Source organism: Chlorocebus sabaeus, chromosome 10 (genome assembly GCF_047675955.1).
Source record: "Chlorocebus sabaeus isolate Y175 chromosome 10, mChlSab1.0.hap1, whole genome shotgun sequence".
In the NCBI taxonomy this organism is placed as follows: domain Eukaryota; kingdom Metazoa; phylum Chordata; class Mammalia; order Primates; family Cercopithecidae; genus Chlorocebus; species Chlorocebus sabaeus.
In genome coordinates, this window is record NC_132913.1 from 96,437,248 (window position 1) to 96,462,883 (window position 25,636).

General features: G+C 37.1%; 1 protein-coding gene across 1 annotated transcript; it reads left to right on the forward strand.

The window, feature by feature from the left end:
• Positions 1 to 4,853: 4,853 nt before the first annotated feature.
• On the forward strand, positions 4,854 to 5,855 carry LOC103217743 (small ribosomal subunit protein uS2-like). The gene has a single exon (XM_007966073.3). The coding sequence runs from the start codon at positions 4,916 to 4,918 to the stop codon at positions 5,801 to 5,803; it is 888 nt and encodes a 295-aa protein (XP_007964264.1). The 5' UTR covers positions 4,854 to 4,915; the 3' UTR covers positions 5,804 to 5,855.
• Positions 5,856 to 25,636: the final 19,781 nt, after the last annotated feature.

Genomic DNA, 25,636 nt, shown 5'->3' on the forward strand with positions numbered 1-25,636 from the left:
AATTATTAGGATACTTTTTGGTTTTGTTTTCAGTTCAGTGGTCAGTGTTATCTAGGGAGGTATTATCACATTGATTTCTAGTTCGTTTAATACTTAATGCACTCAGAAAATACCTGGAAACACAGTAAACATTTTATAAATTGGTAGTTTCACACATAAATTTATTTTTTCCTATTAAATTTAATAATTCAAGGTTAATCACATTTACAAAAAAAAAAAAAAAAGAGAGAAAGAGAGAACATGGGTTCCCTTAATTCCACTTTTGTATGTACCCAGAATACTGTTTGTTTGAAAGTTCCTGAACTCTATTTTAATCCTTATTTTGTTTTAATTTTTAATTATAGCTAATACAACATTGAAATAAAGGCTTTTAAAATCTCTTTTTTGTCTTTTCCATAGTTATGTTATGCAAGTCTTATTTTTCCTACTCTGCTGCTTTTGAGTATTTCTCCCCTCTAAAGGGCTACAATTACTTAAAGCAGTTGGCACAGATCTGTAGTTCAGGACAATATGCAAGCATCTAACAAAATCCATTCAATATTGATCTGTATCACATTTCTTTCTAACTTCTTGGAGTTTAGAAAAATTCTTAATTATAACTCATAATTTGTTTCCAGCAAGGTTTTTAAACTCTATTTCTGTAGATCTGAATTCCTATAGGTCTTTGGCCTATCAATTTTAGAATGTTATTTATTTTTCTTAAAATGCTAAAGAGAAGGAAGCTCATTTAGAGCACAGGTAAGAGACAGGGAAAAAAATGAGGACTGGTTTTACCAGATTAAAAAATACTTGAAAGAAACTGTCTTGGAGTTAAAATTTCGTCTGAGTCTTCAACACACCAATTAAAGAAGCTGATATTGACTGTTAGATGTTGTATTGCCTCATTTTTATAAAGGCCTGCTTAAATGTATTGATTTATTGATTTTTATAAGTAAAAAAAATGTTTTCCATGATCATCATTGTTACTCTATGACAATTTTGTCTTGTTATGTACTAAGGAAAGTTCAATAATTAAATTTTAGTGCAAATTTGTTTACATAGCAAGAGTTCTTCTTGGAGGAGGTAGAGACTGAGATACCTAACTCCTTCTGAGTAAGAAAATCATTTTACTATGGTTGTCAACAGATGGGCTAATGAATAGTGTCCTGGCTTCCCCCACCAAGCAAAGGTTAGGAAGGGGCTATAAAATCAATAACTCAACAATTGTGGATCTTGGAATGCAGACTAAGCACAGTGACATTCTTTCATAAACTAGCAAAACAGGGGAGTGCTCTCATGAAGTTTTTTATGCGATCAAAGCAAAGTTTGACCAATAGATTTTCCACAAAATGTTAGCAATCTAATGGACCTCCTATTCTTAAACCTCAGGGCCTATGTGGATTTGATTGGAGACCAAGAGTTTTTGTGCCTTTATCCATTCCCTCTGGATCACAACATTGTACATTCAATGGAAATAAGCAATCCAGGAGAAATAAAAACAACATGAAATAAGACTTTGTCCATATAAAACAACAACAGCAAAAGAAAAGCAAATAGCAGAATAATAATCAGGTTAATTTTAAATATATTTCACAAATGTTATATTTCCAAAACAAAAAGGCTAATATATTACTATTCAGATAAAATTACTTATCAGTGGTACCTTACTAAAGAAGTCTAATTACTTTATAGAAAGGGCTAGTTCCTATTGAGGTAGGAGGCAGGCTAGACTCCAGAGGCAGGGTTTGAACCCCAGACCAAATTGAGTACCAGCTAAAAGAGGTCCAAAGTGAAAGCATCTCCCCAAAAGACATGCCCACCAGTATACCATGTCAGTTTACCATTGCCATGACAACATCTGGAAGTTTCCATCCCCTTCCATGGCAATGACCTGACAACCCAGAAGTTAACCACCCGCTTTCTAGAAATTTCTGCATAAACTTACCCTTAATGTGCATATAATTGTGGATATAAGTGGGTATAAATATGAGTTCAGAACTGCCTGTGAACTGCTACTCTGGGCACACTGCCTATAAGGTAGCTTTTTTCTCAAGGAGCAATACCTCTGCTGCTGCCATGTACTACAGCTTCAATGAAAGTTGCTGTTTAACAACATTGCATTGCCCTTGAATTCTTTCCTGGGCAAAGCCAAGAACCCTCCTGGGCTAAGCCCCAGTTTGGGGGCTTGCCTGTCCTGCATTGCTGTTACCTTAAAGCAATGTCTTACACAAATATCTAATTGATTACAAATCCTAGGAAAACAAAATAAATCCAGTAATGAGAACTCAAATAAATTAGGCAAAGATCATAATTTTGTTGAAACCATCTAACTTATCAGCAGTTTTGAAATACAGATGGAGTTCTGGCACAAGAAGTCCAGTAAATGTGCCTGGTGGGTGGACTATCTGTTCCTAATGTGTGCTTGGAATGCTGTCAAGCAAGGATTTTCAAAGCAATAGTGCAAACTCCACTGCTGTAAAAAATGATGAAAACACTCATCCATGTCTGAAATAAAAAGAAATAGTGGAATTTGTTACTTGTTACAGTTAAGAATAATTATGCTTGTCTGATTGTTTTACCTAGCAAAGTAGACTGCTGGTATTATATCAGATAACAGTGGAGTTATGGGAAGCATGGTTTGGCAGACTTTAAGAATGGTAAGTAGATTGACATAATTTATGGAATATGTTACTTGGGTGAGACTCATGTGTTGGTTGACAATCATAGGCATGCTATCGGAGTGAGCCTGTTCCAATTTGCAAGGGGCTGATGCTGATTGGTTGGTTTCAAAAAATTGTGCACACTAAGGCGAATTGTCAATTACTTTCCTGTCATTTACTTTAGGATGGAGTTGCTGTTTTGTAAATTCCTTAGCACATTTTGTTGAAATCAGTATCCACATGAAATCTACACATTGCATTTGATTCATATGTCTCCTGCCTCAAAACAACGCAAATGTATTATCTTAAGTTCTGAATGCTGGAAATCTGAAATGAGTCTCACTGGGCTACAATTGAGCTATTGGCAGAGCTGCATCCCTTCTGGGAGTTCGAGGGGAGATTTCTTTTATTTGGCTTTTCCAGCTTCTGGAAACTGCCTGTATTTTTTGGCTTATAGTACCCTGCTGCTTTCAATCTCAACAACCACATCACTTCCACCTCTGCTTCCTTCATCACATCTTCTCTGACTCTCCTACCTCCATCTTTCACTAACAATGATACTTTTAATTACATTAAATTAACCTGCATAATCCAGGATACCCTTCTCATTTCAAGATCTGTAGTTTAACATCTACAAAGGCTGTCTTGCCAATGTAACATATTCACAAGTTCTGAGGATTAGTATGTAGATATCTTTGGGGACTATTATTCTTCTTACCACATCTCCTAGACATTTGTTAGTATCTAATCTCATCCTGTGCCCTTTTCCCCTTTTTAGGTAATTTGTTGAAGAAAGTTGACTATTTATCCTATAGTAGTTCTCATAGCCTGGATTTTGCTAACTGATTTTCCATAGTGTCATTTACCTTACCATTCTGTCCTTTGAATGTATTTAGATCCAGTTGCACTCTCCTGTGCAGTAGCTACTAAACGTATGTGACTTTTAAACACAAATGAATTAAACCAAAATAAAAATTCAATTTCTCACTAACTAGCTATATTTCAAGTGTGCAATAATAAATGTGGTTAATGGGCTACTGTATTGACATCATTGATATAGAACATTTCTATCATTACAAAAAATTATATTAGAAAGTGCTCATCTAAAAAGTTGATTAAATTCAAGTGTCATGTGTTGGTATTTATTTGGCCATGAATATTTTATGGACAGTGTTGTATACGTCCATCCAGTATTATTATGTTATATCTGGTATAACTCTATTTTTTTTTAAATGGAGCAATTTATTATTTGGTTCTGACATTATTTAGTCAGCCTGACCCATTTATTATAAATACCTTCATCACTTTTTACCTATTATTCTTTAGCCATCATTGAGGGTTGTTTTGCTGACATTGAAGGTTGTTTCTTAGGTCTTTTATTTTCTTTAATGTTTCAAAACAATAATTTTTTCCTAATTATATCTTTTCTAATTTATTAATAAACAAAAACCTTTGCTTCATTAACTATTTAGATATCCTGAGTACTATGTGTATTGGAAAGGAAAGATGAACATTTATTACTCTGAAAAATAGTGAAGGCGAAGGTAATGAGTTAATTCCTTAGCTTCTTCAAAAAGTGACCAAATAGTACTTTATTCAGTATCATTTGTAAATCATGAATTTAAATAAATGTGACGTGTTTACTCTGTTGTAGTTATTATTCTTTTCTATTTTTGAATTGTCCAATGGGAGCATGTTCAAGTTGGCTCTCAAGGTTTGATGTTATCCAAAGCAAACTTCACTATGTTTCTTGGTTTCAGCTATAATAAGATGTTCCTGGATCAATATGTATATTTCTGACCCAGTTATTATGGAGTCAGCTATTTTAACAAGCAGTCTTGTTTCTAGATTTCCTTCAGTCAAGGGTAATAGAAAATATTTTGTTTAAAGAAATGCATGAGTTTACACTGTTTCAAATGTTGTCAATATGATAGGCCAGAAACGGCATTTTAGGATTATTTAACATTATTGTGTATGAAGTTGAGCAACATTTTATGTATTTAACTAGGCCCCATTCTTGACTTTATCAAAACCTATGCTTTCTTTATCCGTCTTTAGCACATAGGATGCTTATCTCTGGAAATGGGCAAATCAGAATTAAAATTCTAATTTGGGGTCAGTTTGTCCTAATTTATTCTAGTCACTTAATTTTACCTAACTCTGCCCTTCCAGATAATTGCTCCAGTAAGAAATTTAGGGCTTTCTGTGCTACCTACACAGGGGTCCATACGGCGTTGTTCTGGATTCCCGTCGTAACTTAAAGGGAAACTTTCACAATGTCCGGAGCCCTTGATGTCCTGCAAATGAAGGAGGAGGATGTCCTTAAGTTCCTTGCAGCAGGAACTCACTTAGGTGGCACCAATCTTGACTTCCAGATGGAACAGTACATCTATAAAAGGAAAAGTGATGGCATCTACATCATAAATCTGAAGAGGACCTGGGAGAAGCTTCTGCTGGCGGCTCGTGCCATTGTTGCCATTGAAAACCCTGTTGATGTCAGTGTTATATCTTCCAGGAATACTGGCCAGAGGGCCGTGCTGAAGTTTGCTGCTGCTGCCACTGGAGCCACTCCAATTGCTGGCCCCTTCACTCCTGGAACCTTCACTAACCAGATCCAGGCAGCCTTCCGGGAGCCAGGGCTTCTTGTGGTTACTGACCCCAGGGCTGACCACCAGCCTCTCACGGAGGCATCTTATGTTAACTACCTACCATTGCTCTGTAACACAGATTCTCCTCTGTGCTATGTGGACATTGCCATCCCATGCAACAACAAGGGAGCTCACTCAGTGGGTTTGATGTGGTGGATGCTGGCTCGGGAAGTTCTGCGCATGTGTGGCACCATTTCCCGTGAACACCCGTGGGAGGTCATGCCTGATCTCTACTTCTACAGAGATCCTGAAGAGACTGAAAAAGAAGAGCAGGCTGCTGCTGAAAAGGCAGTGACCAAGGAGGAATTTCAGGGTGAATGGACTGCTCCAGCTCCTGAGTTCACTGCTACTCAGCCTGAGGTTGCAGACTGGTCTGAAGGTGTACAGGTGCCCTCTGTGCCTATTCAGCAGTTCCCTACTGAAGACTGGAGTACTCAGCCTGCCATGGAAGACTGGTCTGCAGCTCCCACTGCTCAGGCCACTGAATGGGTAGGAGTAACCACTGAATGGTCTTAAGCTGTTCTTGCACGGGCTCTTAAGCAACATGGAAAAATGGTTGATGGAAAATAAACATCATTTTCTAAAAAAAAAAAAAGAAATTTAGGATACTGGTTTGTTTTGTGAAAAACCATTTCCACTTGGTAATAGAGGAGCAAAATAACATGGTTATTTAATAATTGGAAGTAGATGAACTAAAATGTTTGATTCTTCACAGAAGTCATGAAAAAGCAGCAAGAGCAGCGGGAGACAGCCAAATGCCTAGGCAGATAGGGGCAGGTCCCCAGTGAAAGCCCACCTCCAAGCCAAAGACAGTTTAAAGACTGAAAGCCAAGCTACAGGTTAAATCCTCAGACCGACTGAGAACTTGTCTTTCCTTTTGGTGCACTTTCCTCTGATTGGTCCCCTCCCTTCACCTATTTTACCTATATCTACCTTTTCCTATTTGGTTTTTCTACACTGACATGCCCACCGTTGAGTGGTTTATTTGCTTTAACCTTTTCTGCATACTCACAAACCAATCAGCATACACTCCATATTCTGAGTCCATAAAAGGCCCCGGATCCAGGCACATCAGGGACTTTCCCACCTTTGAATAGGGGAACCACCCCACTGTGTCCCCTCTTTGCTGACAGCTTTTCTCTCAGTTGATAAATTTCTGCCCCCCACACTCTTCAATGTCTGTGCACTTAATTCTTCCTGGTTGTGAGACAAGAACTTGGACCTAGCTAAGCTAAAGAACAGAAAGACCATAACATTTTGGTGGCCTGTATGGGAATACCTCGAGGGTGAGTAAATGTGGACCCAAATCCTCTTTCACTTTTGTTTCCAAGCCTTCTTGTCCTCAGATATTTTTCTGAAGGCAGATAAAACACCGAACCTCTGTTGAGCCAATTAAGAATGAATGATGCAGCTACAGAAGGCAGGATGCTGGAGAGAACCCTGACACCCCCTGACCCACACAGCACTGGGGGGTTGGGAATGTCAGCCTTGTTCCAATCCAGTCTTTTCTATGACATTTTTCTTCTTTTCTTCAAGGCTTTCATGGCATCAATTTCTTCTTTTATATGTTGCTGCAAATTGTAAAGATATTACTAAGTAGAATGAGCATTTGGCCCAGCCATCAGATATGCAGTTCAGAACAAAGTGCTTTCCGTCTGTTCTTAGAGGCAAGGAGGGTACAGTGATTAAGAGACTTTCCCCTGTTGAGGGAACCCATTTGCATAGGGCAAGAGGTCCCCCCCCCCACCCAGGAACCTTCTCCACCCTGCACTTAAGCTGTTTTTTTTTTTCTTTTCTCCACGATGTCAGGAGTTAACAGAGCCCTGCAAATACAGGGAGCTTTTCTATGTGAGAGGTTTTTTCTTTTTGAAAGGCATTTTACTAGGCCAGGACCCCAATTCATGGGATGCCCTTTTCTCTCCCTTGTTTGAGGAGGACCCAGCTCCACAGCTTTACCTTAGCATTTGACTTATGATAAGGAAGCAGTGGAGGAGTGACTCTGCCAGCTGCTGGCTGCAGTCTGGCAAGGGCAACCTGGAACTTAATGAGCCCATGAACCCCCCTGAGGCACCTTCTTGTCCCAAACTCAATTCCAAGCTTTGAGTTGAAGCCCTAGTAAGAAAAACTGGATTGAGAGATCCAGAGGCAGACAACAGAAGTCAAGGGGCATGGTGCAGGTGAACATAACTGATTCTTGCCAATTAGCATCCTCCATTTCATGGATAGAGGTCATGCTAGCATCCATGGCATAAATGAGGTCTGAGGAACTCAAAGGTTACTGACAGCATGAAGGAAAGGCAGCATGTGGTAAATGCAGATAATTCCCGCCCTCTAGGCCTCCTGTTAACATGGGTGAAAGCCACACTGGCACCCATGGTAGCATCCTCTCAAGGTCGTTGGGACTCAGAGATATAAGGATGGAAGAAAGAAAGTGGGATGCCTCTTCTTTCTGTCCCTCATGTACCCTGGATATTCACTGAAAAGAGAAAAGGACTAGGGATGCCTTGTTCCCCTCTTTCTAGATGGGTAAACAATCATCTTCAGTGTGTACTTCTGTCTCGAATGCCTCTTGAATCACTGAGACTCCTTTTAAAAATACAAACAAAAGCCTTCTTTATCCTTCTCCTCCTCTGTCATCTCTTTGCAGATGGGTAATTGTGTCTCCATACCACACGACCCTCTCCTTTGATGCATCCTCCAAATTGGGAAAAGTTACTTTCTCCACACCTTAAACTGATTGGCTTAAAACTGAGCTTGGGGGAAGGGAACCCAGAAGCTTGACATACCAGCAAAAGGGTAAAAGTCTTCTTTGTCAATCATGTTTTTGACTATAATTACCCTGATTATTTTGTCATTCATAGACAATTGTTGCCTTGCTTTGATTCTTTTCAAAAGTTGGTTTATAATGAGCTATAGAACTTTGACAGGTGCTCTTAAACACAAGTTTCTGATATCTTTGGAGATTGTGACACTAGAACAAAGGAAAAATGTACAGTACTCTTGGAGAGCTGAAATGCTTATGAATATCAAGCAGAATAAGAGTTAACTGAGTGGACTAAACTAACAAAATATTGAAGTAATCTTTTTTAACTTTTTGCTTAAAACACTGCTAATCTTTGTTTTGTTTCTCAGAGCCAAGGAAACATTTTTGAGCTATCTATAGCTTTTAACAATTGAGTAAGGTTTAATTCTGTGAATAAAATTTGGAGTATATTTGTTTCTCTCTGCCTGATTTCTCCAGAATTTGGAAAATATTTGCGAATATTCTTAATTTATGGCAATGTAGTTATTTGCATCAGTGCAATAAGAATCTATTTTCTTTTGCAACAGGACACAATTGAAGAAACTGGTTGTTTTACGAAGACTTTGACTATAAGAGTGTGCTTCCCTTTAAGGAATCAAGCTTGACTTGCAGAGCCAATAAAAACCCTTTGGGAAAACTGGCTTCATATCTTATCAACACAGTCCCTGTACAGGGTTCCTCACCTGTGGTGAGTAAGGAATGTCACTTTCTAATAGGCCCAGCAGCCCCATGCTATCTTGGGACTGCAAGATGAGAATAATTTACCCAACTCATAGGTATTTGAGGGTTTTTTTTTTTTTTAATAAAAATGAGCGCTGGAGGGAGAAAAATTATGTTTCAAAACTTATATACTTGTAATTAAATTCTAGTTTCATTGCTTGTTTTTAAGTTTTTGCCTACATTTTAAACTAACCTTGCTTATTTCTGTGAACCAACGAGTGATCTCCGGCTGCAGTTCAGAAGAAACAAAAGGGATGGCTAATGTAAAAATCTGGATCAATATTCTTGTTCTGGCCAATTATTCTGACAATCCTTCCAGGTAAGGTGCTCACAACCCAGAGGTTTCTTTGTTTGGGGAAATAAGACCAAGGGAGCTAACCAAAGTCAAGCCCTATGCTTGGCTTGCCCCCTTGTTTCCTTTTGATAAATGTCTTCTAATAACCTGGCTTGTCTTTTCTCACCTTTAGACCATCAAACTCCAAACAGTCATGCAACCAGAGCCTCAAACAATGGCTCTTTTTTACTGGGGACTCTTAGATAGGCCTCTGAGAGAGATCGACTGCTGTTTTCCCAAAACAGTGCCTCCCGTCTGTAGGAAACAGTTAAGATATGTTTTTGTCCCTACTCTAATGGCAGTTAGATGTATCTCTTCAGAGGGGAAAAATGAGAGTGGCAGGAGGCAGCCAAATGCCTAGGCAGATAGGAGCAGGTCCCCGGTGAAACCCAACCTCCAACCCAAAGACAGTTTAAAACCTGAAAGCCAAGCCAGAAGTTAAATCCTCGGATCAGATTGAGAACTTGTCTTCCTGTTTGGTGTGCTTTTCTCTGATTTGTCCCCACCCTTCACCTATTTTACAAATACCTACATGACAGTGTAGAAAAAATGGTTTTTCTACACCGTCATGCCCGGCTTTGTGTGGTGTCTTTGCTTTAACCTTTTGTGCATACTCACAAACCAATCAGCACTCAATTCACATTCTGAATCTATAAAGGGCCTTGGACCCAGCCACATGGTGGACTTTCCCACCTTTGGGTAGGGGAAACACCCCCCAACCCTGCTTCCCCTCTTTGTTGAGAGCTTCCCTTTTCCTTAATAAATTCTACACCACTCACTCTACCATGTGCACCTGCCTAATTCTTCCTGGTTGGGTGACAATAACTTGGACCTAGCTGAGCTAAGGAGCAAAAAGACCACAACAGCAACACTACAAAGCCACAAATGTAGACTAATTTTAAACCAATATGCACTGCACATAAACACACAGGTTGTCATGCAAATATGCCAGTACTGTTCATTCATAATGTGATGTCAGCTATTCATGAGTCATCATCATACAAACCAATGAAAACAGTCTTCCTTCTCTTCTTTACTATCCAAAAAAGGAAAAATCATAGAAATGACAGATAAATTTATGTAAGTAAACTCAATCAATCTGTGCATCTAACTTTACTAGAGGTAATGGCTATCTAAGGTGCTGACCATGAGAAAACTCATCACTCTGGATTCTGGGTCATCTGTTCAAGTTTCGTCCTGGAAAGTATTAGTAGGTTCCAGTTTTCTGTGCTTTCCTCCTTTCCTCTACACCTTCCTATCTCATTTCTTATCACGTCATATGGCAACCATCCTTTACTCACCAGCCTCTCGAAAGACAGCTGGAAAGGCAATGCTTTTTTATCTAAGCATCTCCAACCACTAGCCATGACGGTCAATACACAAACTGAAATCAAGTGAACTGGAAGGTAATTTTAACACAATCGAGGCTCTCCACTTTAGTACAATTGGAAACTATAGGAAAGTGTTTACACAATTTTTAGAGCTTGTGATTAAAAAAAAACAAGATCACCACTTCAAGTACACATCTGAGGTTTAAAGGCACTCTCATTCATATGTCATTTACACAGTAGAACTAATGAAGACAGGGCAACGTAAGGCACATATGACCTTCATACTAAAAATTGATCTGATTTCAATATTAAATAAGAAAGATAAACCAGAAAGAAGAATGGATTTTCTATAGAAGTAATAGTTTTTTAAATTATTTATTTGCAGAAATAAAGTCTGTAGACCAATTTCTTCAGCACTTTTCTCTATATTCTTAGACTCCACACTCTCTCAGCAAGCTTATTAGTGAGGGAGAGATGAACACTAGGAATTACTGAATCTATGCATTTTCCTGTCCTTTATCCATATCATTAGTTACATGTTAGATATTTTGTGATTTTTATATAAAATGATGTATACTTTTTCCAAGTTGCCAATGGGTTAGCTCCAATAACAGTGGCTAACCATAGTTAAAACAAATTATACTTGTTTTAACTCAAGCTGTTGGAGCTTTCGCACGATGTAGGAAGTGCGGAATTGCTTTTGGAGTTATAAAGAACTAGGTTTGAATCCCTGCTGTGTGATATCAGGCATATATTTAGTTCTCCACATCTTAGTTTTCTTATTTGTATAACAGCAATATTGAGTTATTATATGCGAAGCTGCCCAGTATAATCCCTGTGGCAAACTAACAGTTCAATAGTAATGGATATGTTTTCCTTTCCTAAAAATGATTGCCCTATTTACTCAGTAATTCATGGCTGCAATTATATTTTTTTCAACTTTTATTTTAGAATCAGCGGATATGTGTGCAGGTTTGTTACATGGGTAAATTGCATGTCACTGAGGTTTGGTGTATGAATGATCCTGTCACCAAAAGAGTAAGCATAGTACCCAATAGACAGTTTTTCAATCCATTCACTCCCCCATCCTCCTGCTTCTAATAGTCCTGAGTGTCTGTCATTGAATGGCTGAAATTACTACTGTGGTAAAGTTATTTGGTTATTTGTCTAATCAAGCTGTAGTGAAAAAGTCAAGGGCTTTGGAAGCACATGTCTTTAAACTTAAACAGAAATTTGAGCCTCACTTTTCTCATCTGTAGAATACGGAATGAAAAATACAAAAACACACGGTCTGGCTCTAGGTAGGTAGTACAAAGATGCTACTTTAATTTTTTTCTTTTTATCATTGAAAAATACTGTGTCTGAAGTTTGTGTTTCAAAATACAAACTGAAAAACTAAAACCTCTACTACCACTGTTCTTTCTTTAAATCATCTGCTACCACTAAGTAACAAAATAATAGTAAAATAATTTAATAGACATTCTTGGTACTCTGAGTTCAAATAATACTTCATGAAGTATTAATAGAATTTTTCTAATCCATCTCGGTTCTAAATTCATTGGTGAATTGCTTTGTAATTTATAAATTGTGCTTATAGTGCAATAACTTTAGGATTGCAGCATTCATTTGTAAAATTTTATCCATACTAGAACTCTACTTGCCTTAGTCAGTTCAGGATGCTATAAAAATATAACTTGGGTAGCTTATAAACAACAGAAATTTATTAATCAAAATTCAAAAACTGGAGAGTCCAAGATCAAGGTGCCAGTAGATTTGATATCTGGGCCTGTTTCCTGGTTCATAGGTGGTGCCTTATAGCAGTGTTCTCATGTGGTGGAAGGGACAAACAAGCTTCCCTGAGTCTATTTTATAAGGGCACAAATTCCATTCATGAGAACTTTGTCCTCATGACCCAACCTCACCTCCCTAAATGCCCCACATTTTAATACCATCACCTTGAGGGTAGGATTTCATATATACATTTTGTAGGGACACAAATATTCAGACCATTGCATTACCCCTATTTCCCCCATGGAACTTGAAGGTGGTGAAATAAACAAGGAAACTGAAGGATTAAAGGTTTTTCTTATTTTCTTCTTTATTTACTTAGCAAGTAAGACAGCCTCCAAAGATACTACTTTGAATTAATTAAGCACAGAAAGTTTTAACAGGGAGTGGGGGTTGGGGCCACTCTAAAGAAAAACAGAAATACCAAACCACAACAAAGTTTCTAGCACTTTGGCAGTCAAGTTTTTATCAAAACATGTTATTGGCTGTCAACCAGCAGACACAGACCCTGCAGATTTCCTTGAGAAATGCATGGGTGTTTACTTCTCAAAACGTAGCTTTACTCATGGCCAAGTGAAATCTTTCATGAGAGGTGAATGGAACCTGAGAAAACCTTAGGAGAACAGGAATATTTAAGACAGCTCATGGAAATATAATCTTTCAGTCTCTCTCCTCTTGGTCAATATTAGGGTCAAAGCCTACACGTTTTAACCGTTAATTTCACCCAGATCTAGTTCATCACTCTGGGTGAAATTGTCACAGATGGTGGTGCTACAGGTGGTAATCCAGGCTGTTAGGTCTTAAACGATTCCATTGGCATTTTCTTGGATTTGAAGCTTTGGATTACAAACTTGATTATCAGTTGCATAAGTGGCTATGCAGAAGCTTTCAAGACCCTAGTCACAATTTAGTATTTGACTTACATAAAAGCAATCACCAGAAAGCTTTTTAGCTATAAACTAACAGCTCCTGGTATGGGGCAGAAAGTGAGGAAAAAAGTTATTGGTTTAACAGTTTGTTGATTTTCCTGAATTTTTTCATTCAGGAAAAAAATTATCTTAATTTTCAGTAAGTTTTTTTAGTGGCTCCGAAGTTACCATAGTTTGGTCAGGTAAAATTTCACATTCATTGTAAACCAAAATATATGGAGAAGAAAACTAAATTGTTGCCGTAACACACACCTGTGGAAGCACGAATTGGTCCTAGACTGTCATGGACGCACCCTGACTTTTACAACGATCATGGTACAAACCTCCGAAAGTAAGAGATCATCTTGATTTCTGTTTTGGTGGGTTTTTCACTATTCTCATGGCCAGACATGAATACACATGCCAAATTTTAGAACATGTAACACATATCAATAGTCATGAAACTTCTATTTAAATTTCATGATTCTTTTTTTTTTTTTAATAAAATAGTTAAAAACTAATGTGAGTGTAGCCTCAGTCAAAGGGATCCTACTGGGATGTTAAAAAATTTTTCCAGTGATTCTTCTATAACCCAGAAATGCTTTTGTGTGGAAAATGGCTTTATATACTTATATATTCTTTTGGTCATTATCTGTAGTGTTTTCAAACATTGAGAATGAATTCAATTTATGGAAACTGGCCAAATTTTATAATGCCAACTCTGGTGGGTATGGTAGATAATTATGTTTGGTAATAGCAGATTTTATTATGCTAAAACAAACCCTGAAATTAAATGATGAAGAAACTGTGTTCATGTAAACATGTTGTTTTCTCCTGTGATTTGAATTAGAGAATGAGTATTGCACGCCACCACACAAAATAGACAAGAAAACACACTGACAAAATATTCTCACTATAACAATCTACTTCACAATTACAGAAATATTTCTTTGATATTCGAAGTTTTTGTTCTTTAAAGCTATTCTGCAAAAATGGGAATATCTCTGTGTGAGTGGTTGTGAAGGGGAATATGCCTAATTGCTACTTTGTTTAGAGACGCACCGAGATGTACTGATGAAAAAGAAGAAATAGGGTTAAAGAGGGAGTTCGTTGATGGGAGGGTTGAGTCCACCTGGCAGATCTCAAATCTAATTTGAGGTTTTAACTCAGCTTTCTTTTCCAGCTGAGAGACTGAATGGGTCTTATACAACAAAAGCTTCTGGCTTTGACATGGGGAGAGAGGTAGCGCAAGCCTCAGTAAATAACAGTGTTGATCTCACTTTCCTGTTTGTTTGTTTGTTTTTAGAAGGAGTTTTGCTCTTGTGACCAAGGCTGGAGTGCTATGGAGCAATCTCGGCTCACTGCAACTTTTGCTTCCTGGGTTTAAGAGACTCTCCTGCCTCAGCATCCTGAGTAGCTGGGATTACAGGCGTGTGCAACCATGCCCAGCAAATTTTTGTATTTTTAGTAGACACAGGGTTTCACCATGTTGGCCAGGCTGGTCTCAAACTCCTGACCTCAGGTGATCCACCTGCTTCAGCCTCCTAAAGTGCTGGGATTACAGGCGTGAGCCACTGCACCTGAAAACTTTCGTTAACTCAAAGGCTTCATCCAGACTTTGCTTTGTTCAACATGCTCAGTCATTTAAATAAAAACGGTATGTAATATACATATATATAAGATTAACATGTTCAATCATTTAAATTAAAAATGTAATTTTATTATGAATTATTTCCTTTTATATCATGAATGAAATAGATGAAATAGTCAATTGCATCAAAATAATTAATGTGCAAGCAATTAATTAAGGGAATTATGAACATGAGAATCATTCCACATAAGAAGTAAAGACAAAGAGAATAAGTACAGGAGGATACTAGAATAAAAACTAATGTTAGGAAAATTACTATAGAATAGACTTATTTGAATATAAGAAACAAAGAAACATTACCTTCATTATAGAAAGGATAACTTGCTGAAACAAATGACAGGTTTTCCAAGTGGAGACAATGAAGAAGCGTGACATGTTTTACAAACTTTCCAGAATTGCCAGGATTGGGGATCTATTTTCTGGGAGACTTTTCATGTCAATGCTACTACATATAGGTTAACTCTTTCAAGTCACCAATCATAACTAATATAATACTAGTGCAAGTGAAAATTCTTAAATCAGTATGAAAATTTCACTGGCCAGTTTAATTACACTTACAGATATCTTGCTACAGACATATCCTGGGTATGCAATATGTGCAGCATGCGTATTTAATTTAGTAATTGGAAGAGAATATCTATTTAACCTTTCCTCGGCTATAATCGTTCCCGATTTGCTTTTTATGTTCATAGTTGGTTTTCATGTAAAAATAGCTTTGAAATTTTACCTTTTTACCAAAGTGTAGCCGTTTTATATTTGTAGTGGATTTTATCCTGCTGAGCACTTGAAAGTTCTAAGGAACAGGGACAAATCTTATTAGTGTGGGACAGCTCTATAAATTGCACTGTGTCTAATATCACACTGACTCCTGCTTACTAAGAGCCAGTGTGTCTTCTTATTGTGATAATTCACAACACACCCACAAATTTCCAAAAATACCTCCGGGGAGAGTACCTTCTTCATTGAGAACCATTATTCCAAATGAGTCGCATAACATTTTGTTTTTTTTCTCTTCATTTATTTGGTAATGTTTTTGAAAGTATGAACGATGAACTGTATTTCTTTCTTGAAGGGTGACCATATACTTTATTATTCAAACTAGATACTTTTAAGTATAAATAGGATGCTAATATGCTAATACACTAAGGCAACAGGTGTAAACTGGGACTTTCTTGGGCAAACTAAATCATTATCTTATCTATATCATATCAGAGGTCTACACTACCTTATCCCAAAATCTTGAGGTCATTTTGTTCATATTCAGGCATTTTTGTGTTTTAGGAAGGTAACGTGATACATATTTTATATATATAACTCCAGCACTGTGTGATTAAATATGCTGTTTTTCACAGAAAAAAAATGTATGAACATATAAATTTATATTTAAATGTGTCAAATACAGACTATAAATAACCTCAGGGACTGTATTTAGAAGAATTCTGAGTACAAAATGAATTTATATAATTTTAGACTTCAGATTGGTAGACATAATATCTTGTAACATACAGGTAAATAAACTGATGTTGGTGTGGGTGTGGGGGTATAAATTACATACCTAAGGCCATGCACCTTGTAAGTTTTGGAAGTAAGTTTGGAAACCACATTTTATAATTCTTCGTTTGTAAATATAATTATACTCAGTAGAATAAACCAAATATATGTTAATTTTGTAGGTTTGTCTTCATTCCCTGAATCATATTAAAATATTTAAAAGTAAAAATTGCTATAGTTTACTGGCACTTATCATGTATCTGTTCTTAATACTTCCATGCATTATTTCCTTTAATCTTCACATGATGATATATGAACTACTATTTACTTCATTTTGCAACTGCAATATTCCAATTTCATAGCTAATTAAGACCTACATAATTTAATTCCAGGCTACAGGCACTAAGCTGTGCTTCCTCCTAAATCTACAGATTCACTGTCATACAAGAGCTGCAACTCGGTTGGAATAGATATATGGTCTTTGATGCTTGTAAAATCAATATTTTCTCATAGTCTATAACCCAAACCCCCAGCCGACAGTTTTTGACTGATTTGATTGCCCATAATTATTTCCTTATGACTTTGGACTGAACATTCTTCTCATGAAATTTAAAAATTCGTTGTAAAGAGCCACAGCCTGATTCTAAAGACATAATAGAATCCTTATAAATGAAAGAAGCAAATACAAGATGATCATGTTAAAGAGAACAGTCAGAGGGAAAATATTGCTTTATCTTCTGGTTTACGACATCTTCAATTCTTCATCACAACTCCACAGAGGAAATCACATTTCATAATTCATCAATTTAAAACATGTTTTAGATTGTAGAACCATTCAGGAAACAGCAACTACTCACACAATTACTCAGGCATGTTGTTTCTGAAGCAGAATCACACAAGGATTCAAAATCTTTTATCTCCATAGGTCTTCTGTAAAATCTGTTCCATGCATATACACATGCATACAAACCTTATGCAATGAATATTTTTTTTAAATTTTTGATAGTGATGGTAAAAAAATGCAAACACAAAATACTATATGGAATTAATTTGTGAGGCATTGGATGATGAAACCAGGAAAAATTTAAGATTGTAAGCAAATTCTGGGAGATATTTAGATATCAGAATTTCAGTTTTCCAACTATATATGGGATAGAATTTTAATCGAATTTATTTGCATTATAGAGTAGGTACCATTGACATTAGATATTACTGTCCACTTGCATATCTGCAATCAAGGATTGCAATCAAGAATCCTTACCAAAGGACTTTGTAATATGGGATTTGATTTTACCAGCAGGTAAGACAATACCTATTGATATTTACCAATAAGTATTTATTTATTTATTTATTTGGCAGGGCATTGGTAAGTCATAGCTGAAAAGTTGTGGTTTGTTGAGTAACCACAATTTTAATCTAACTGAGTCTAAGAATATGAAAATGGATTGAGATTTTGGGGGATGAAAAGTTAAGAATAAAACAGGAAAACTATTGTTTTATTGAACCTAGTTTTTTTAGGGTAACTCCTTGAAGGACAAAAATAATACTTTCCTCTTGTATAATTTTGCTTTAGCTTAGGCAATGTTATATTTCTTATGTGTTCTGCTATATCTTCTTTCTAATTTTTTATTATCCATATTGTTCCTCTATATAATGTGCTCCTGAGAAGACCTTCAAATAAATGACTCCATGTTTTCATAGCCTATTTTTTTTTAAAAAAAGATCAAATCCCCATTTTCACATATTAGAGTTCCTTACATGTTATGAACAAATAAGCTTTGGAAATATTTCAGCATTTGAATTATTTTAATGGCATAAATATTGGTGGGCTTTTTTTGTTTGTCAGAAAGCTATATTTTCTTCCTAAAATAGCATAACATCGGGGAGGGAAATTTAAAAAAAAAAAACAGCCATTAGAATAAATGCAAAGCATTAGTCAATGCTATTCCCAAAATAGTTCAACAGATACTGATTAGGGATAACTTGTTCCCCTGGGAAAAAAAAATTTATTTAAAAACAAATTAAAAATACTTTTCATGTTTTAAAAAATTCTTTTAAAGACATAATGCTATAGTTTGAACATGTTTCCTCCAAAATCCAGGTGTTGCCAACATGATAATATTAAGAGGTTTGTCCCTTAAGACGTGATAGACCATGAGGGTGCCCCTCTTCTGAATGTGATTAGGTGCCATTATAAAAGGGCTTGGCTCAGGGAGTTGGTAATCTCTTCCCCTTCTGCCTGCCACTATGTGAGAATACATCAAGGAAGATTTCACTAGATGCTGGCATGTTGATGTTGGACTTCTCAGCCTCTAGAATGGTGGGAAATAAAATTTTGTTCTTTATAATAAAAATTACCCAGTCTGTGATAGTTTGTGATAGCAGCACAAAGGCATATAGAAACCCTTTTTCAAGAAGACTAATTTGAGGATCTAAACAGTAAAGAATAAACTGTGTTTTTGTAATTATTTGTTTTTTTTCTTGCTGCAATTTTACTATCATGTTTATTTATTTTTTTAGGCCAATAAAGAATGCCTTTGTCAGTGTCAGTCAAATACCCAGGAATAATGTGATGTAGTAGGAAAGTGATGGATGTTACATTGTACAAAGCTGGCAGTGGGGAGAAAATATCTAACTTATGTAAAAAGAGAGAGGTATGCACCATAAAATGTCCAAAGACTCCCAGCAGAAAGGCATACTTAGATCTGGTGACTCTTCCTTTTACAGAGCAAAGCTCAAGCCACACTTCCTCTCAACCTTACCCATATAACTGCTTCAATCTGTGCAGCCTTTTCCCCCTTTATATTAGTATATAAGAATCTAGAAACTTATGAATTAAGGTCAGCTACAGGATTTTAATTGTAAATTAATTGCAGCAGATGGTATGAGCTGACTTCCAGCTGCGGTTGTAGCAACACCAAATACTCAAATACTCAATTGCCCTCTGAGAGATCATTAAATTGACTCTTTGCTAAATTTTGCTCATTTCTTTCTGGAGATATTTTCTAAAAATAAAAGGCACTAGGGTCTGAAATGTCAAGCATATGCAGAAGCTTGAAAAATTATAATTTTTAGAGACCATAAGCCATCACTTTAGATTGTGGTAGCACACTACATACAGTTATCTTTCATACACAAATATCCCTTTGCCAGGGAGCTGACTCTCTTTATCAGAAATTAAACTGATAAGATCACCCTGTCATTGAGTTTTTTTTTTTTTTTTTAAATCTCACTGGAATGCAATTTATCCTTCTTCCCATTTGTGCACCCTCAATATTTGAATGATCAGTAAATATCTCTATACACATTGACTCAGTACAGTAAAGTTGTGGGGGATTATAAAATGCATGTTAAATTTTTCCATGTTTGAGCAATCATTTTATCAGAATATTGTATCATTGTGAGAAGCTTCTGATGTCTTACAAATTGGAAAGGAAGGCTTGGTAAATAAAATATAAAACTGGGTTAAGAAGAAGGAATTAAGGGCGTGCCCAAGATGGCCGAATAGGAACAGCTCCAGCCTCCGGCTCCCAGTGTGAACGACATAGAAGACGGATGATTTCTGCATTTTCAACTGAGGCGCGGACCAACACCTCACACCTCACACGGCAGGGTACACCCCTGAGACGAAGCTTCCAGAGCAAGAATCGGACAGCAACACTCGCTGTTCAGCAATATTCTATCTTCTGCAGCCTCTACTGCTGATACCCAGGCAAACAGGGTCTGGAGTGGAACTCAAGCAAACTCCAGAACTACAGATGAGGGTCCTGACTGTTAGAAGGAAAACTAACAAACAGAAAGGACACCCACACCAAAACCCCATCAGTACGTCACCATCATCAAAGACCAAAGGCAGATAAAACCACAAAGATGGGGGAAAAGCAGGGCAGAAAAGCTGGAAATGTAAAAAATTGAGTGCATCTCCCCCACCAAAGGAATGCAGCTCATCGCCAGCAACGGAACAAAGCTAGACAGAGAATGACTTTGACGAGTTGAGAGAAGAAGGCTTCAGTCGATCAAACTTCTCAGAGCTAAAGGAGGAACTACGTAACCAGTGCAAAGAAACTAAAAACCTTGATAAAAGAATGGATGAATGGATGACTAGAATAATCAATGCAGAGAAGACCTTAAAAGAACTGACAGAGATGAAAACCATAACACGGGAACCACGTGACAAATGCACAAGCTTCAGTAACTGACTCAATCAACTGGAAGAAAGAGTATCAGTGATTGAAGATAAAATGAATGAAATGAAGTGAGAAGAGAAGTGTAGAGAAAAAAGAGTAAAAAGAAATGAACAAAGCCTCCAAGAAATATGGGATTATGTGAAAAGACCAAATCTATGTCTGATTGGTGTGCCTGAAAGTGATGAGGAAAATGGAACCAAGTTGGAAACACTCTTCAGGATATCATTCAGGAGAACCTCCCCAACCTAGTATGGCAGGCCAACATTCAAATTCAGTAAATACAGAGAACGCCACAAAGATACTCCTCGAGAAGAGCAACTCCAAGACACATAATTGCCAGATTCACCAAAGTTGAAATGAAGGAAAAAATCTTAAGGGCAGCCAGAGAGAAAGAGAGAAAGGTTGGGTTACCCACAAAAGGAAGCCCATCAGACTAACAGCAGATCTCTCGGCAGAAACTCTCCAAGCCAGAAGAGAGTGGGGCCCAATATTCAACATTCTTAAAGAAAAGAATTTTCAACCCAGAATTTCATATCCAGTCAAACTAAATTTCATAAGTGAAGGAGAAATAAAATCCTTTACAGACAAGCAAATGCTTAGAGATTTTGTCACCACCAGGCCTGCCCTACAAGAGATCCTGAAGGAAGCACTAAACATGGAAAGGAACAACTGGTACCAGCCATTGCAAAAACATGTCAAAATGTAAAGTCTATCGATGCTAGGAAGAAACTGCATCAACTAGCGAACAAAATAACCAGCTAATATCATAATGACAGGATCAAGTTCACATATAACAATATTAACCTTAAATGTAAATGGACTAAATGGTCCACTTAAAAGACAGACTGGCAAATTGGATACAGAGTCAAGACCCACCAGTTTACTGTATTCAGGAGACCCATCTTACATGCAGAGACACACATAGGCTCAAAATAAAGGGATGGAGGAAGATCTACCAAGCAAATGGAAAACATAAAAAATCAGGGGTTGCAATCCTAGTCCCTGATAAAACAGACTTTAAACTACCAAAGATCAAAAGAGACAAAGAAGGCCATTACATAATGGTAAAGGGATCAATTTATCAGGAAGAGCTAACTATCCTAAATATATATGCACCTAATACAGGAGCATGCAGATTCATAAAGCAAGCCCTTAGAGACTTACAAAGAGACTTAGACTCCCATACAATAATAATGGGAGACTTTAACATCCCACTGTTAGCATTAGACAATCAACGAGACAGAAAGTTAACAAGAATATCCAGGAACTGAACTCAACTCTGCACCAAGCAGACCTAATAGACATCTACAGAACTTTCCACCCCAAATCAACAGAATATACATTCTTCTCAGCACCACATCGCACTTATTCCAAAATTGACCACATAGTTGGAAGTAAAGCACTCCTCAGCAAATGTAAAAGAACAGAAATTATAACAAACTGTCTCTCAGACCACAGTGCAATCAAACTAGAACTCAGGACTAAGAAACTCAATCAAAACTGCTCAACTACATGGAAACTGAACAACTTGCTCCTGAATGACTACTGGGTACATAACGAAATGAAGGCAGAAATAAAGATGTTCTTTGAAACCAATGAGAACAAAGATACAACATACCAGAATCTCTGGGACACATTTAAAGCAGTGTGTAGAGGGAAATTTATACCACTAAATGCCCACAAGAGAAAGCTGGAAAGATCTAAAATCAACACCCTAACATCACAATTTAAAGAACTAGAGAAGCAAGAGCAAACACATTCAAAAGCTAGCAGAAGGCAAGAAATAACTAAGATCAGAGCAGAACTGAAGGAGACAGAGACACGAAAAACGCTCCAAAACATCAATGAATCCAGGAGCTGGTTTTTTGAAAAGATCAACAAAATTGACAGACCACTAGCAAGACTAATAAAGAAGAAAAGAGAGAAGAATCAAATAGGGATATCACCAGTGACCCCACAGAAATACAAACTACCATCAGAGAATACTATAAACATCTCTATGCAAAAAAACTAGAAAACCTAGAAGAAATGGGTAATTTCCTGGACACTTACACTCTCCCAAGACTAAACAAGGAAGAAGTTGAATCCCTGAATAGACCAATAGCAGCTTCTGAAATTGAGGCAATAATTAATAGCCTACCAATCAAAAAAAGTCCAGGACTAGACGGATTCACAGCTGAATTCTACCAGAGGTACAAGGAAGAGTTGGTACCATTCCTTCTGAAACTATTCCAATCAATAGAAAAAGAGGGAATCCTCTCTAACTCATTTTACGAAGCCAACATCATCCTGATACCAAAGCCTGACAGAGATACAACAAAAAAAGAGAATTTTAGACCAATATCCCTGATGAACATCGATGCAAAAATCCTCAATAAAATACTGGCAAACGGAATTCAGCAGCACATCCAAAAGCTTATCCACCATGATCAAGTGGGCTTCATCCCTGAGATGCAAGGCTGGTTCAACATACGCAAATCAATAAACGTAATCCAGGATATAAACAGAACTAAAGACAAAAACCACATGATTATCTCAATAGATGCAGAAAAGGCCTTTGACAAAATTCAATAGCCCTTCATACTAAAAACTCTCAATAAATTTGGTATTGATGGAACGTATCTCCAAATAATAAGAGCTATTTATGACAAACCCACAGCCAATATCATATTGAATGGGCAAAAACTGGAAGCATTCCCTTTGAAAACTGGCACAAGACAGGGATGCCCTCTCTCACCACTCCATTCATCATAGTGTTGGAAGTTCTGACTAGGGCAATCAGGCAAGAGAAAGAAATCAAGGGTATTCAGTTAGGAAAAGAAGAAGTCAAATTGTCCCTGTTTGCAGATGACATGATTGTATATTTAGAAAACCCCATTCTCTCAGCCCAAAATCTCCTTAAGCCGACAAGCAACTTCAGCAAAATCTGAGGATACAAAATCAATTTGCAAAAATCACACACATCCTTATACACCAGTAACAGACAAACAGAGAGCCAAATCATGAATGAACTCCCATTCACAATAGCTTCAAAGAGAATAAAATACTTAGGAATCTAACTTACAAGGGATGTAAAGGACCTCTTCAAAGAGAACTACAAACCACTGCTCAGTGAAATAAAAGAGGACACAAACAAATGGAAGAACATGCCATGCTCATGGATAGGAAGAATCAATATTGTGAAAATGGCCATACTGTCCAAGGTAATTTATAGATTCAATGCCATCCCCATTAAGCTACCAATGACTTTCTTCACACAATTGGAAAAAACTGCTTTAAAGTTCATATGGAACCAGAAAAGACCCCACATTGCCAAGACAATCCTAAGTCGAAAGACCAAAGATGGAGGCATCACGCTACCTGACTTCAAACTATACTACAAGGCTACAGTAACCAAAACAGCATGGTACTGGTACCAAAACAGATATATAGACCAATGGAACAGAACAGAGCCCTCAGAAATAATAACGCACATCTACAGCCATCTGATCTTTGACAAACCTGACAAAAACAAGAAATGGGGAAAGGATTCCCCATTTAATAAATGCTGCTGGGAAAATTGGCTAGCCATAAGTGGAAAGCTGAAACTGGATCCTTTCCTTACTCCTTATACGAAAATTAATTCAAGATGGATTAGACACTTAAATGTTAGATCTAAAACCATAAAAACCCTAGAAGAAAACCTAGGTAATACCATTCAGGACATAGGCATGGGCAAGGACTTCATGTCTAAAACACCAAAAGCAATGGCAACAAAAGCCAAAATTGACAAATGGGATCTAATTAAACTAAAGAGCTTCTGCACAGCAAAAGAAACTACCCTCAGAATGAACAGGCAACCTACAGAATGGGAGAAAATTTTTGCAATCTACTCATCTGACAAAGGGCTAATATCCAGAACCTACAGAGAACTCAAACACTGATTCTACTGATTTGTTCTGAGTTCAACGGCTTTAAACATGATACTTTTGGATTATAGATAATGTGTTTCTGCTGGTGTCAGATGTGTTTGCTCATGTGTTTTCAGTGAGCTGGAGGCTCTGCCCTAGCTGGGGCTTGGGTGGGCACCTTAGCTGGGATAGTTCTGCTCGATTTGTTTCTTATTCTCTTTCCAAAGGAAGCTTTCTTTCGACAACAGAATAAGCAAAAGAGTAAGCCAGCCAAATCACAAAAGTACTTTTCAAGACTCTTAATGTCACCTCTGCTAACACTGGATTGACCAAAACAAGTCATACCACTGAACTCAGGAGTGGGAAACTAGCCCTGCCCAGAGTGGGATGATATGACAAAGTCGTTTAGAAAGAATAGGGATACTGAGCATGATGAACAGTGGGGGCATCAAGTCAACCAAAGACCATGATGTTTAGAATGATGGTACCCAGAAATTTTTTTTTTGAGTCCACGGCTGTGGGGACAATATCCTATAAACTTTGTCAAGATTGCATCCAATTCATAACATCAAATACAATACCTTTGATTGACATTGTGAAGTTGCACCAAGGTATGATTACATGCCTCTATTTCACTACTCTCTCACAACTAACTAGAGAGTTAATTGGCCTTGGGTAAGTCGGTCAACTTCTTTAAGTCTCAGCTTCCTGTAAAACCACTGTGATTATACTATCTACCCCACAGAGATGTTACATCAAATGAGATTGCATATGTGAAAGTATTTTGTAAAATATCAGCAAGGTACCCTTTTGATTCGTTATTAGTACTTTGGCAAACCTCACTGTCCTTCCCGAAGTCAACTTAGTTTAGTACATAAATGTTGGGAATAGATGGGTTAAAACCATTTAGATAAAAACACACCCATTGCATACTTTCTGCGTGGCACATATTAAAATCATATATATATGTCTCACATATATATGTCACAGCTTCAGAAGACAGTATAGTTATTATTGTCACACAAGTGGAAGAAATTGCTCTGATTCTTACATAATTTTTTGTGTTTTTTAAAAAACTTACAGAATCTAACTCTTAATAGGTCTTCTGTGAGGCATCTAAATAAATAATAGATCCACTCTTTGCTTTTAAAAATACCCTTGACCTCATCACCACATCCCTGATTAGAGTAGAATTGACAAGTTTTGGAGCATTTCCACAATTAAATAAACTGAGTTTATAAGTTCT